Source organism: Camellia sinensis, chromosome 1 (assembly GCF_055761805.1).
Source record: "Camellia sinensis isolate YWXY chromosome 1, ASM5576180v1, whole genome shotgun sequence".
Taxonomy (NCBI): domain Eukaryota; kingdom Viridiplantae; phylum Streptophyta; class Magnoliopsida; order Ericales; family Theaceae; genus Camellia; species Camellia sinensis.
Genome location: NC_138961.1, coordinates 207,590,798 through 207,602,827, shown reverse-complemented (window position 1 = coordinate 207,602,827; position 12,030 = coordinate 207,590,798). Strand labels below are relative to the sequence as shown.

At 37.6% G+C, this 12,030-nt stretch overlaps 1 protein-coding gene across 1 annotated transcript; it reads left to right on the top strand.

The window, feature by feature from the left end:
• Positions 1 to 5,180: 5,180 nt before the first annotated feature.
• Positions 5,181 to 6,098, top strand: LOC145822358 (uncharacterized). Its single transcript, XM_082919184.1, has one exon. The coding sequence runs from the start codon at positions 5,181 to 5,183 to the stop codon at positions 6,096 to 6,098; it is 918 nt and encodes a 305-aa protein (XP_082775310.1).
• Positions 6,099 to 12,030: the final 5,932 nt, after the last annotated feature.

Here is a 12,030-nt window from a genome sequence, read left to right as displayed (position 1 = left end):
GTACTTTCCATTTTTTAAGATATTTGTGGATAAGATATTTCCTGCATGGCTTATTTTGGATGGAAAAGTATGGTGAATTGACGACATTTGTAATTAAACCTTTTTATATTTGTGTTAATTTTTTGGGAGAAATATATGATTTTGAAGTGGTTTACGGGGAAAAAATAATTACAAATCTGAAGGAACTTTGGGTATAATTCTTGGTTATTTCCTTTTCTTTTGGTGGATTTGTGGTCTTATACTAAAGAATGAGAATTCTATTGTTTCGTATACATTTGACAAGAATGTTACACGAGAGATGGTTGTGTCTGTGACTTTGTTTTTGAGCTACCTTCTCTCTGCATATAAAATATAACTATGAAAGGCTCCTTGCAAGATGCTGACATGAAAGTGAAAAAGGGCCGTGTAAACTAACTGATAATATTTGGACTAGTCATTTGGGGGGTGTGGTGGGTTTGAACTTTGCAAATTGTGTTGAATACGAATGCGTTTACCTATAACCAGGAGAAAAAATTAACTGATAATATTTCAGTTCCTACCCTTTCAGGAAGATAATATATGTTTTTTGGTTGGGGAAAACAAGGTATGTAGGTTGATTTTCCTTAAAATACTCTGATAATGGTTGGTGCTGTAGAGCAAGGATCCTCGGCTGCCGTTTTCGGCAGCCCCCCAAAACGACGTCGTTTTGGGGGTGTTTTGATTTTTTTTCTTCTTCCTCGTCGAGCTCGACAGAACCAGAGGGGAGGGGAGGGGAGGGGAGGGGAAGGAGAGAGAGGGGGAGGGGAAGAAGAGCCGCCGGTGGGCCGGACTGGAGGGGGCCATAACCAGTGGGGGAGGAGGAGGAGGAGGAGGAGGAGGAGGAGGAGGAGGAGGCGGAGGCGGAGGCGGAGGAGACGGCGGTGCTGCGGTGCTGCGACGGCCGGGGTGAGGCGACGAGCTATGCTGCGACGGCCGGCGTGAGGCGACGAGCTACGACGGCGACGATCGGACCTCCCCCTCCCTCCTCCCTCTTCTCCCCTCCCCTCCCCTCTGGTTTTCCCCTCTGGTTTTGGATCAAGAACGAAGAAGAAGAAAGAAAAAAAAAAAAAAAAAAAAAAACCCCCAAAACGACGTCGTTTTGGGGGGCTGCCGGGTAGGGCGGCCGATGATCCAAATTCTGGTGCTGTATGCCTATCCATGTACCAATGCATTCAGTGAAACTTCGTTTGGCTAAGATTTTAGGACTAAACAATTACACAAAAGATAAAATTGACTATAAAAGTTAATAAGGTAAAATATTACTTTTTACTTATAATCATTATACTTTTTATCTCACAAAAGTCAAAAAAATCTCAAAATAAAAATCAAACGAAACTAAAAAAGCCAAATTAAAAAAGTCACAACACAAAAAAGTTGGCTAAAAATGCCAATGCCAAACGAGCTCTTAAGATTTTTAAAATTTGAAGTCTAAACTTTCATTCCAGTTATGCTTATACTTTGCATGGTGATATGGGAATCATAAATCATTAGCTTTCTTGGGATTTAGGGAAAGCCATAGAATTTGGAGAAAGTGAGCAAAGAAATTAGAGAAAGCCTAATTCTTAGAACTTAGAGAAAGGGAATGGTTTTATTAATGAAAAGAATGTGTGAGAGAGAGGGAGAGAGAGAGAGCTAGCCACGGAGAGAGTCTATATAATGCACCTAGTAGCATGCACAGAAAGTTCATTTTTCTGGGCAAAGCATAAACCATATACATCCAAATAGAGGGAATTCTTGTGGAAGAAGGGGAGGAGGTTAAGATTGCATATTTTTCCTACCATTTCATTATTCCATTTCAACCCTACAACTAAGTAAGAAGACCCTCTCAATCCTCTCAACTTTTTACATAATTGAAATTTTCAGATTGTATACATATGATACATTGTCTAAACTGTGTTGAGGATAATCTGTTTTGAATCTGCCAGCATGTTACCCGAATTTTTAGATAATTTTATACTCAAAATTTCGAGATGGTTTCTTCTACAAAGTTGTTGATAATGATGCCTAGTTTATCCAAAAAATTTTGATAACAATTTTTGAGCTTTCTACAAATTTATACAAAATTTTAACTAAATCTGAAATTGTGATGAAAATAGTCTATTTTGAATCTGCCAGAATGTCACTCGAATTTTTAGACAATTTTATACTCAAAATTTCGAGAAGATTTCTTCGACAAAGTTGTTGATAATGATGTCTAGTTCGTCCAGGAATTTTGGTAACAATTTTTGAGCTTTCTACGAATTTATAGAAAATTTTAATTAAATCTGAAACTGTGATGAAAATAGTCTATTTTGAATCTGCCAGAATGTCACTCGAATTTTTATACAATTTTATACTCAAAATTTCGAAACGATTTCTTCTACAAAGTTGTTGATAATGATGTCTAGTTCGTCCAGGAATTTTGGTAACAATTTGTGAGCTTTCTACGAATTTATGCAAATTTCTAACTAAATCTGAAACTGTGAGACAGATTTTACCATGTATTTGAAAATTTATTTAAAATTCTATACTAAGCCAAATCTGGTAATTTCTAACTAAAATATGAAATTTGAGAAGTCTAGTTTCATAATAAATTTTTAGATTATGGGTTTGATCTATTAATTTAAGCATGGAATTAATGTAAGGAATTGTGACAAATCTGTGTCATAAACACCCTTGGAATTTGTTTAGAATTATTTATAAGTTATTTTTGAAAAATACTTTCTGAAAAATAACCATAACATGTTTATTGAGTATCCTGTAGATTGATATGAATTTTAGAGTTGTATAAGTAATGTATTTATAATTTTATTTGCAAGATATATACTCTGAAAATTTTTCTGGACAGGATAAAATCACCACTTTAATATTATGCTAGTCTAATTTTGTAAATCAAAAATTTGTGCATGTGTGTATTTATGGTTTAATTCTTGTATCTAAGTTATTATTTCATACCATGGTTTAAATAAATTGTTTATTTAAATTCTATACTTTTATTTAGTATTGTGTGACACATGTAATATTTTATGATTGAGAATTTTAATGAGTTGGTATAACATTACTTGTGATTAAAAATTTGGAATTATTTGTGATTAATATCAAAATTAACTGAAATGATTAACGGCATATACAAAGTTAACAATTGACGGTTAATACCAGTTGTTCAGGGTGAGTCTTGGTTTAAAGACTGTACGGAATTAAGGGATGACGGTTAACACCGGTTGTTCAGGGTGAGCCCTGGTTTTGAGAATTCTCACGTAAATTGTGTTACGAAACTCTAAGATGGCACGGGACTTATTTGACCCCTTTTCGGTATTCGATTTTGGAATAAGGGTGGATGTGCAGGTGGCACACAGGGAGGTTACTTACCCCTGGCAGACCGTTTCCTTGGGGCAGACCACAGATGCCACTACTTGGGTATATAACTCCGGACTTGGGCATCCCTGGTAGTTACGGTTGGTAACACTTAAATATTTGACCAAGGGAGGGTTTCAAATTAACCGTTGCCATGCTTAGTGGTTGGTACGTTAAATCTCTTTGATGAGATTTCGAGTGTTATCTAATTTATTAAAATTACTGAAATTATTCTAATGGTTGTAATTTCTGTGTATAATTATATTGTTATCTCATGTTTAGAATATTATTATTTTTCTCTTAAAAAGAATGGTAGGTTGGTTACGTTTTCTTACTGTGTTGCAAAACTCATGGCATATATTTTGTTGCCCTGGCGTTTCATGCCAGATTATGTCGAAGAAGGGACTGAGGCTGAAATTGGAGCTGCTGCCAATATCGAACCTTGGCTGACTTAGAGTCAAGATTTTATCAAAATAAAATCCTGTTATCCCTTGTATTAGGATTTAACTATGTTGTGACGTTGTGTGTGAACTTGTAGTTTTATTTTGTTGTTGGACTTTGATTATGTAAGAACTTAAAAGTTCCTAATTAGTAGTTAAAACTTTATCTAGCAAGTTATCGTTATTTAAATCTTATGATGTTTCAAAAAAAAAAATTTGGGGCGTCACAGCTTGGTATCAGAGCCTAGGTTCGAACCTTTGGGCCATGGGTAGTAGTTTATTATTTTTACAAAAAAAAAAAAAAACCTTAAGTTAATTTGTAATTCTCGGTGATTTAACTAAGTTAGAACCTTTTTATTGTAGGATGTCAAGGTCATCAGACATTAACTCTAACGAGGAAAATTCGGTGGAAAACTATGACATAGAATCTGACCCAAGTGAAGAAGTGGAGATGCCTATAGAAGACTATGAATTTGAGCTTGAGCTTGACCCTGAACCTGATCCTGGACTTGAGCCTGAGTCTGAGTCTGATGAAGTTGAAGCAGTTGTACCAATATACAACCCCCCGGAGGTTATTGTGATTGAGTCAGACACTGAAGATGAGTCTATGGAAGGCAATACCGAGGAGAACACTGGAGATATAGGAGCCACGTTTGAGGGTTGGGATGTACGAAACGGGTTGCAGATTGGCTCTTTTGTATATTTCAGACTTTATCCCCTAGGAGGTTGTGCTTGGAAAGCTGAGAGTTGGGTGGGTACCTATATCGGACCTGTCCAGATTCTAGGACAAAAGACTCCCTGGGTATATCAATTAGGCCCTTTCCCGGATGGTTTCACTGATAGGGTGGGCGACCTTTTTGACTTATGGAGCCTTCAGTGTATCATGCCCGACCCAAGCAGAATTGTGAGGAGAGATGGGTCAGTGAACTTCAGGGACTGGAGGACTTATCGGGAGGAGCCAGTGCTGCTGCTAGGGCATCGTGTGTGCGAAACTGCTATCTTCGTAAGGGTGCTGTGGCGATTCATGGGACTTTTCCAAGCCACATGGGAGCCGGAAGCCCTGGTGTGGAGAGACTTTCCTTGGCTATTTTAAAGGGTCTTAAGGGAACTATAAACTAGGCTAATGTTTTGTATGCTCACATGTAAAAGAAATTGCCTAGTTTAGAATTGTGAGTGTAGGAGTTAACTCGGATTGTAGGGGCTATCTCTTGCCCGTAGTATGTTATTTAATCTTTTCCTTTGTTTTATTTGTATTTTGCTAATTGTAGCTTATCTAATCTAATTAATGAAGTCTTTTTTTTTTTTAAACTATCCTTGCACATAAATATAATAATAATAATAATGATAATAAATAAATGAATAAATCACAAGAAAATCCTATCATGCAGAATGGCTGGACGAACAAGAAATAATAACAACGGTAATGGTGATGGAGTGCCTGATGGCGATGTTGCTCGAATTATACGCGCGATTGCTGATAGGGTATGCAATATACCACCCCGAAACCAAGATCAAAACAAATCGGAGATGATAGCAAAATTTGAAAAGCTACGTCTCCACAAATTCCTTGGTGGATCAAACCCCCATGAAGCTGAAGCTTGGTTAAGACAAATTAAGAAGTTGCTAGATACTTCTGACATCCGAAATAAACAAGATAGAGTGACCATGGCGGCATTTCAAATGGAAGGGGAAGCAGATCATTGGTGGGAAATGATCAAAAGTACTCGACAAGTAGAGACATTAACTTGGAGACAGTTCGAAGACCTGTTCATGGAAAAGTATTTTCCTAACTCGCTAAAACAAGAAATGATTCAAGAGTTCCTCCAACTGAAACAAGGAAAAATGTCAGTTGCTCAATATGCGAACCGTTTTGAAGCTCTTTCACGGTACGCTTCAGCCATAGTAGCAAATGAAGAGGATAAGGTTACGCGATTTGAATGGGGCTTGGACACAGACATTAGAGGAAGATTGATCGCAGTGCAACTCTCCACCTATGCCCAGATGGTGGATCGAGCTTTAATTGTGGAACGAGAGTTAGCAGATTCCGAACGCATTCGAAATCAGCGATCAAGGAACAACAACCAACCACGCGGAGGAGGCCCAATCCGCAACACCAGAAACCTTTCTGTGCCAGAACCCTATGCCGAAGGAATGCAACAGCAACAAAGGCAGAATCGAGGAAACCAGCAAGGAGGAAACTTTGTAAATGAGTGGAAAGGAAGATGTTTCAGATGTGGTCAACAGGGGCATCGTCGAAGTGAGTGTCCTCAAGGTGGGGAGTATTTTATGGATCAGCGAGGGGCATAACAATACAACAGATGCCAACCTGGGCAAGGTTCTAAGCCTACTTAAAATACTCAGACCAACAAGGGGCAGCCACAAGCCTCTAGGAATGCAGGCCGACCAAGAACACAACCACAAGGAGCTGGAAATGGGAAGAAACCAGGAGAGACTAACCAACAAGCAGTAGGGAGAATGTATGCTCTCCAAGAAGAAGAAGATGTTGATAACCCATCAGTGATTCAAGGTATGTTAATCCTTATGAATTCTTAGGTTAAAGTATTGTTTGATTCTGGAGCTTCTTATTCTTTTATATCTACTGCATGTGTGACAAGTTTGGGTCTAGAGCCAGAGACGCTAGGGATAGCTATGAGTGTCGCTTCACCCTTAGGAGGTCAAACCCGAGTAAATCTAGTATGTAAATCTTGTGAGCTAGAAATCTCCGGTTCACATTTGATCTGTAATCTAAGAGTTATGGATATGTCTGATTTTGACGTCATCCTAGGAATGGACTGGTTGTCAGTTCATCGAGCCATTATTGATTGTTACTGTAAGACAGTGACAGCATCCTCCCTTAACGGCACGAAAGTTCAATTTAAAGGGGATAGACAAGATTCTCTAACTCCAACGTGTCGCAAGTTGCGATGGCATGATCAACTAACCGGATGGTTGGCGAGCCTAATTTTGGAAGACGAAAATCAAGAGGATCCAGGATTACCCCATGTGGTGTGCGAGTACGTTGACGTTTTCCCTGATGAATTGCCGGGATTACCCCCAAAACGAGACGTAGATTTCACGATTGAGCTTCAACCTGGGACTTCGCCGATTTCAATAGCACCACATCGTATAGCGCTAGCTAAACTTCGAGAATTGAAGGAGCAGTTGCAAGAACTGTTGAATAAAAAGTTCATCAGACCAAGTACGTCTCCTTGGGGAGTGCCAGCATTATTCGCGAAGAAGAAGGATGGAACCTTAAGATTGTGCATCGATTATCGACAACTAAATCGAGCCACCATTAAAAATCGATATCCTTTACCCAGAATTGATGACTTGTTCAATCAATTAAGAGGTTCAAAATGTTTTTCCAAAATTGACCTTAGGTCGGGATATCACCAACTTCGTGTCAGAGGAGAAGATATACCCAAAACTGCGTTTCGAACCCGTTATGGCCACTATGAGTTTGTGGTAATGCCATTTGGTTTGACAAATGCTCTTGGGGTATTCATGAGTTTAATGAACAAAATTTTTACCCCCTATTTAGACCAATTTGTGGTAGTATTCATTGATGGTATTTTGATATACTCACGATCGGAGGAAGACCACGAGCAACATCTGAGAACCGTTTTGCAAATTCTAAGAGAAAACCAATTGTATGCTAAAGCTAGCAAATGTGAATTTTGGTTGAAGGAAGTAAAGTTCTTAGGTCATGTTGTGTCTGAATCAGGGATATCAGTGGATCCTGCTAAAGTAGAAGCAGTAATGGGGTGGAAACAACCTAAGAATACGTTTGAGATTCGTAGTTTCTTGGGATTAGCAGGTTATTATAGGAGATTCATTCAGGATTTCTCCAAATTAGCCAAGCCAATGACACGCCTAACGCAAAAAGGAGTAAAGTTTGAATGGAACGAAGCGTGTGAGCAGTCATTTCAAGAACTCAAGAAGAGACTGACAAGCGCTCCAATATTAATCATACCCGAACGCGACGTTGGGTACACTGTTTACTGTGATGCCTCTAAAGAAGGGTTAGGTAGTGTGTTAATGCAAAACGGGAAGGTAGTGGCTTACGGATCAAGACAATTGAAGAATCATGAGAAAAATTATCCTACTCACGATCTGGAGTTGGCAGCTGTGGTCTATGCACTTAAGATTTGGTGACATTACCTTTATGGCGAAAAATTTGAGATATTTACCGATCACAAAAGCTTGAAGTACTTGTTCACACAAAGAGATTTGAACATGAGGCAGAGACGCTGGATGGAGTACCTTGAAGATTACCAATTTACCTTGTCTTATCATCCCGGAAAGGCTAATGTTGTAGCAGATGCACTAAGTCGAAAGACAAGGGAGATTGTAGCCAACATATCAATTAAAGAATGGGAAATGGTAAGCACTGTGAATGGGTTTAAGTTACAACTAGAGACTCAGAATGGGAAGGGTAGGTTGTTTACAATAGTTACAACACCCCCAACTTCTTACCAAAGTGTTGGAAGCCCAAAGATTTGATCAGGAGACCGACTTCATCAAGGCCCGATTAGTGACCGAGAAATCTTCACCGGATTGGACACTCCATCAAGATGGTAGTTTAAGGTATTTAGGTAGAATTTTTGTGCCAAACATCGAACAATTAAGAGAGGAAGTACTTAAAGAATTTCACCATTCGATTTTTGCGGTTCATCCGGGAGGAAATAAGATGTACCAGGATCTTAAGCGACAGTATTGGTGGAGTGGAATGAAGAAGGATGTTGCTCAATTCGTATCTAAGTGTTTGACGTATCAGCAAGTGAAGGCAGAACATCAAAGACCGGTAGGGAAACTCCAACCCTTACCAATACCTAAGTGGAAATGGGAACACATAACAATGGACTTTGTAACGGGATTACCCCGGTCGCCGCAAGGCCATGATGCCATTTGGGTGGTGGTTGATCGATTAACTAAGACGGCACATTTCCTACCAATAGGACCAGCAGGCACACTCGAATCTTTAAGCCAATTATTTATTCGAGAAATCATTAGATTGCATGGAGTACCAGTCTCAATAGTGTCAGATCGTGATTCTCGTTTTACGTCACAGTTTTGGCAAAGTCTGCAAAAGGCCTTGGGTACAGAGTTGTGTTTTAGTACAGCTTTTCACCCTCAAACTGACGGTCAATCAGAAAGAACAATTCAGACTTTAGAAGACATGCTTCGAGCTTGTATGATGGACTTTAAAGGTAGTTGGGAGAAATATTTACCACTAGTCGAATTCTCTTACAATAACAGTTTTCAAGCAAGTATTGGTATGGCACCGTATGAAGCTTTGTACGGACGGCCTTGCCGATCACCAATATATTGGACAGAAGTCGGAGAAACACCTCTTTTAGGGCCAGAGTTAGTTCAAGAAACTACCGAGAAGGTGAAACTAATTAGGCAAAGGCTTGAGACCGCTCAGAGTAGGCAGAAAAGCTATGCAGATCAAAGGAGAAGACCTTTAGCATTTAAAGTTGGAGATCATGTTTTTCTGAAAATACAGCCTCGCCGAGGAGTTGTTCGTTTCGGAAAGAAGGGAAAGTTGTCACCTCGCTTCATAGGGCCTTTTGAAATTTTGGACAAAATAGGAGAAGTGGCGTACCATTTGGCTCTACCGCCTCAACTGGCTGGAGTACATAATGTTTTCCACGTCTCTATGCTACGGAAATACGAGCCACATCCTTCTCACATCATCAATTGGAAGGAAATTAATCTTGATGAAGACGTGACATTTGAAGAAAAGCCTGTCAAGATTTTAGATCGTCGCGAAAAGAAATTACGAGGCAAAACTATACCATTGGTTCGAGTTCTCTGGAGACATCATGGGACGGAAGAGTCAACGTGGGAGCGAGAATATATGATACGTGTCAATTACCCTCAACTTTTCGAGTTTAAAGGTACGAATTAATTTCGAGGACGAAATTTTCTTTTAGGAGGGTAGATTGTGAAAACCCATCTTTTAATTATTCTTTAAAGAAAATTAATTAATTAATTAATTAATTAATTTTGTCTACAGTCTATTTGAATTGTATATTAGTGTAAAAATTAGTTTTAAATTAACCCAATTCTATCACTAACAAAGGCCTTATTAAGAATAAAAATGTTATGGATGTTCAATAATTATTGTTTTTTTTTTTAAAAAAAAAAAAATTGCGTGGCTATTTGCATGGTGATATGGGAACCATAAACCATTAGCTTTCTTAGGATTTAGGGAAAGCCATAGAATTTGGAGAAAGTGAGCAAAGAAATTAGAGAAAGCCTAATTCTTAGAACTTGGAGAAAGGGAATGGTTTTATTAATGAAAAGAATGTGTGAGAGAGAGGGAGAGAGAGAGAGCTAGCCACGGAGAGAGTCTATATAATGCACCTAGTAGCATGCACAGAAAGTTCATATTTTCTGGGCAAAGCATAAACCATATACATCCAAATAGAGGGAATTCTTGTGGAAGAAGGGGAGGAGGTTGAGATTGCATATTTTTTCTACCATTTCATTATTCCATTTCAACCCTACAACTAAGTAAGAAGACCCTCTCAATCCTCTCAACTTTTTACATAATTGAAATTTTCAGATTGTATACATATGATACATTGTCTAAACTGTGTTGAGGATAATCTGTTTTGAATCTGCCAGCATGTTACCCGAATTTTTAGATAATTTTATACTCAAAATTTCGAGATGGTTTCTTCTACAAAGTTGTTGATAATGATGCCTAGTTTATCCAGAAAAGTTTGGTAACAATTTTTGAGCTTTCTACGAATTTATACAAAATTTTAACTAAATCTGAAACTGTGATGAAAATAATCTATTTTGAATCTGCCAGAATGTCACTCGAATTTTTAGACAATTTTATACTCAAAATTTCGAGAAGATTTCTTCTACAAAGTTGTTGATAATGATGTCTAGTTCGTCCAAGAATTTTGGTAACAATTTTTGAGCTTTCTACGAATTTATAGAAAATTTTAACTAAATCTGAAACTGTGATGAAAATAGTCTATTTTGAATCTGCCAGAATGTCACTCGAATTTTTAGACAATTTTATACTCAAAATTTCGAGAAGATTTCTTCTACAAATTTGTTGATAATGATGTCTAGTTCGTTCCGTAATTTTGGTAACAATTTGTGAGCTTTCTACGAATTTATACAAATTTCTAACTAAATCTGAAACTGTGAGACAGATTTTACCATGTATTTGAAAATTTATTTAAAATTCTATACTAAGCCAAATCTGGTAATTTCTAACTAAAATATGAAATTTGAAAAGTCTAGTTTCATGATAAATTTTTAAATTATGGGTTTGATCTATAAATTTAAGCATGGAATTAATGTAAGGAATTGTGACAAATTTGTGTCATAAACACCCTTGGAATTTGTTTAGAATTATTTATAAGTTATTTTTGAAAAATACTTTCTGAAAATAACCATAACATGTTTATTGAGTATCATTTAGATTGATATGAATTTTAGAGTTGTATAAGTAATGTATTTATAATTTTATTTGCAAGATATATACTTTGAAAATTTTTCTGGATAGGATAAAATCACCACTTTAATATTATGCTAGTCTAGTTTTGTAAATCAAAAATTTGTGCATGTGTGTATTTATGGTTTAATTCTTGTATCTAAGTTATTATTTCATACCATGGTTTAAATAAATTGTTTATTTAAATTCTGTACTTTTATTTAGTATTGTGTGACACATGCAATATTTTATGATTGGGAATTTTAATGAGTTGGTATAACATTACTTGTGATTAAAAATTTGGAATTATTTGTGATTAATATCAAAATTAACTGAAATGATTAACGGCATATACAAAGTTAACAATTGACGGTTAATACCAGTTGTTCGGGGTGAGTCTTGGTTTAAAGACTGTACGGAATTAAGGGTTGACGGTTAACACCGGTTGTTCAGGGTGAGCCCTGGTTTTGAGAATTCTCACGTAAATTGTGTTGCGAAACTCTAAGATGGCACGGGACTTATTTGACCCCTTTTCGGTATTCGGTTTTGGAATAAGGGTGGATGTGCAGGTGGCACACAGGGAGGTTACTTACCCCTGGCAGACCGTTTCCTTGGGGACCACGGATGCCACTACTTGGGTATATAACTCCGGACGTGGGCATCCCTGGTAGTTACGGTTGGTAACACTTAAATATTTGACCAAGGGAGGGTTTCAAATTAACCGTTGCCATGCTTAGTGGTTGGTAAGTTAAATCTCTTTGGCGAGATTTCGAG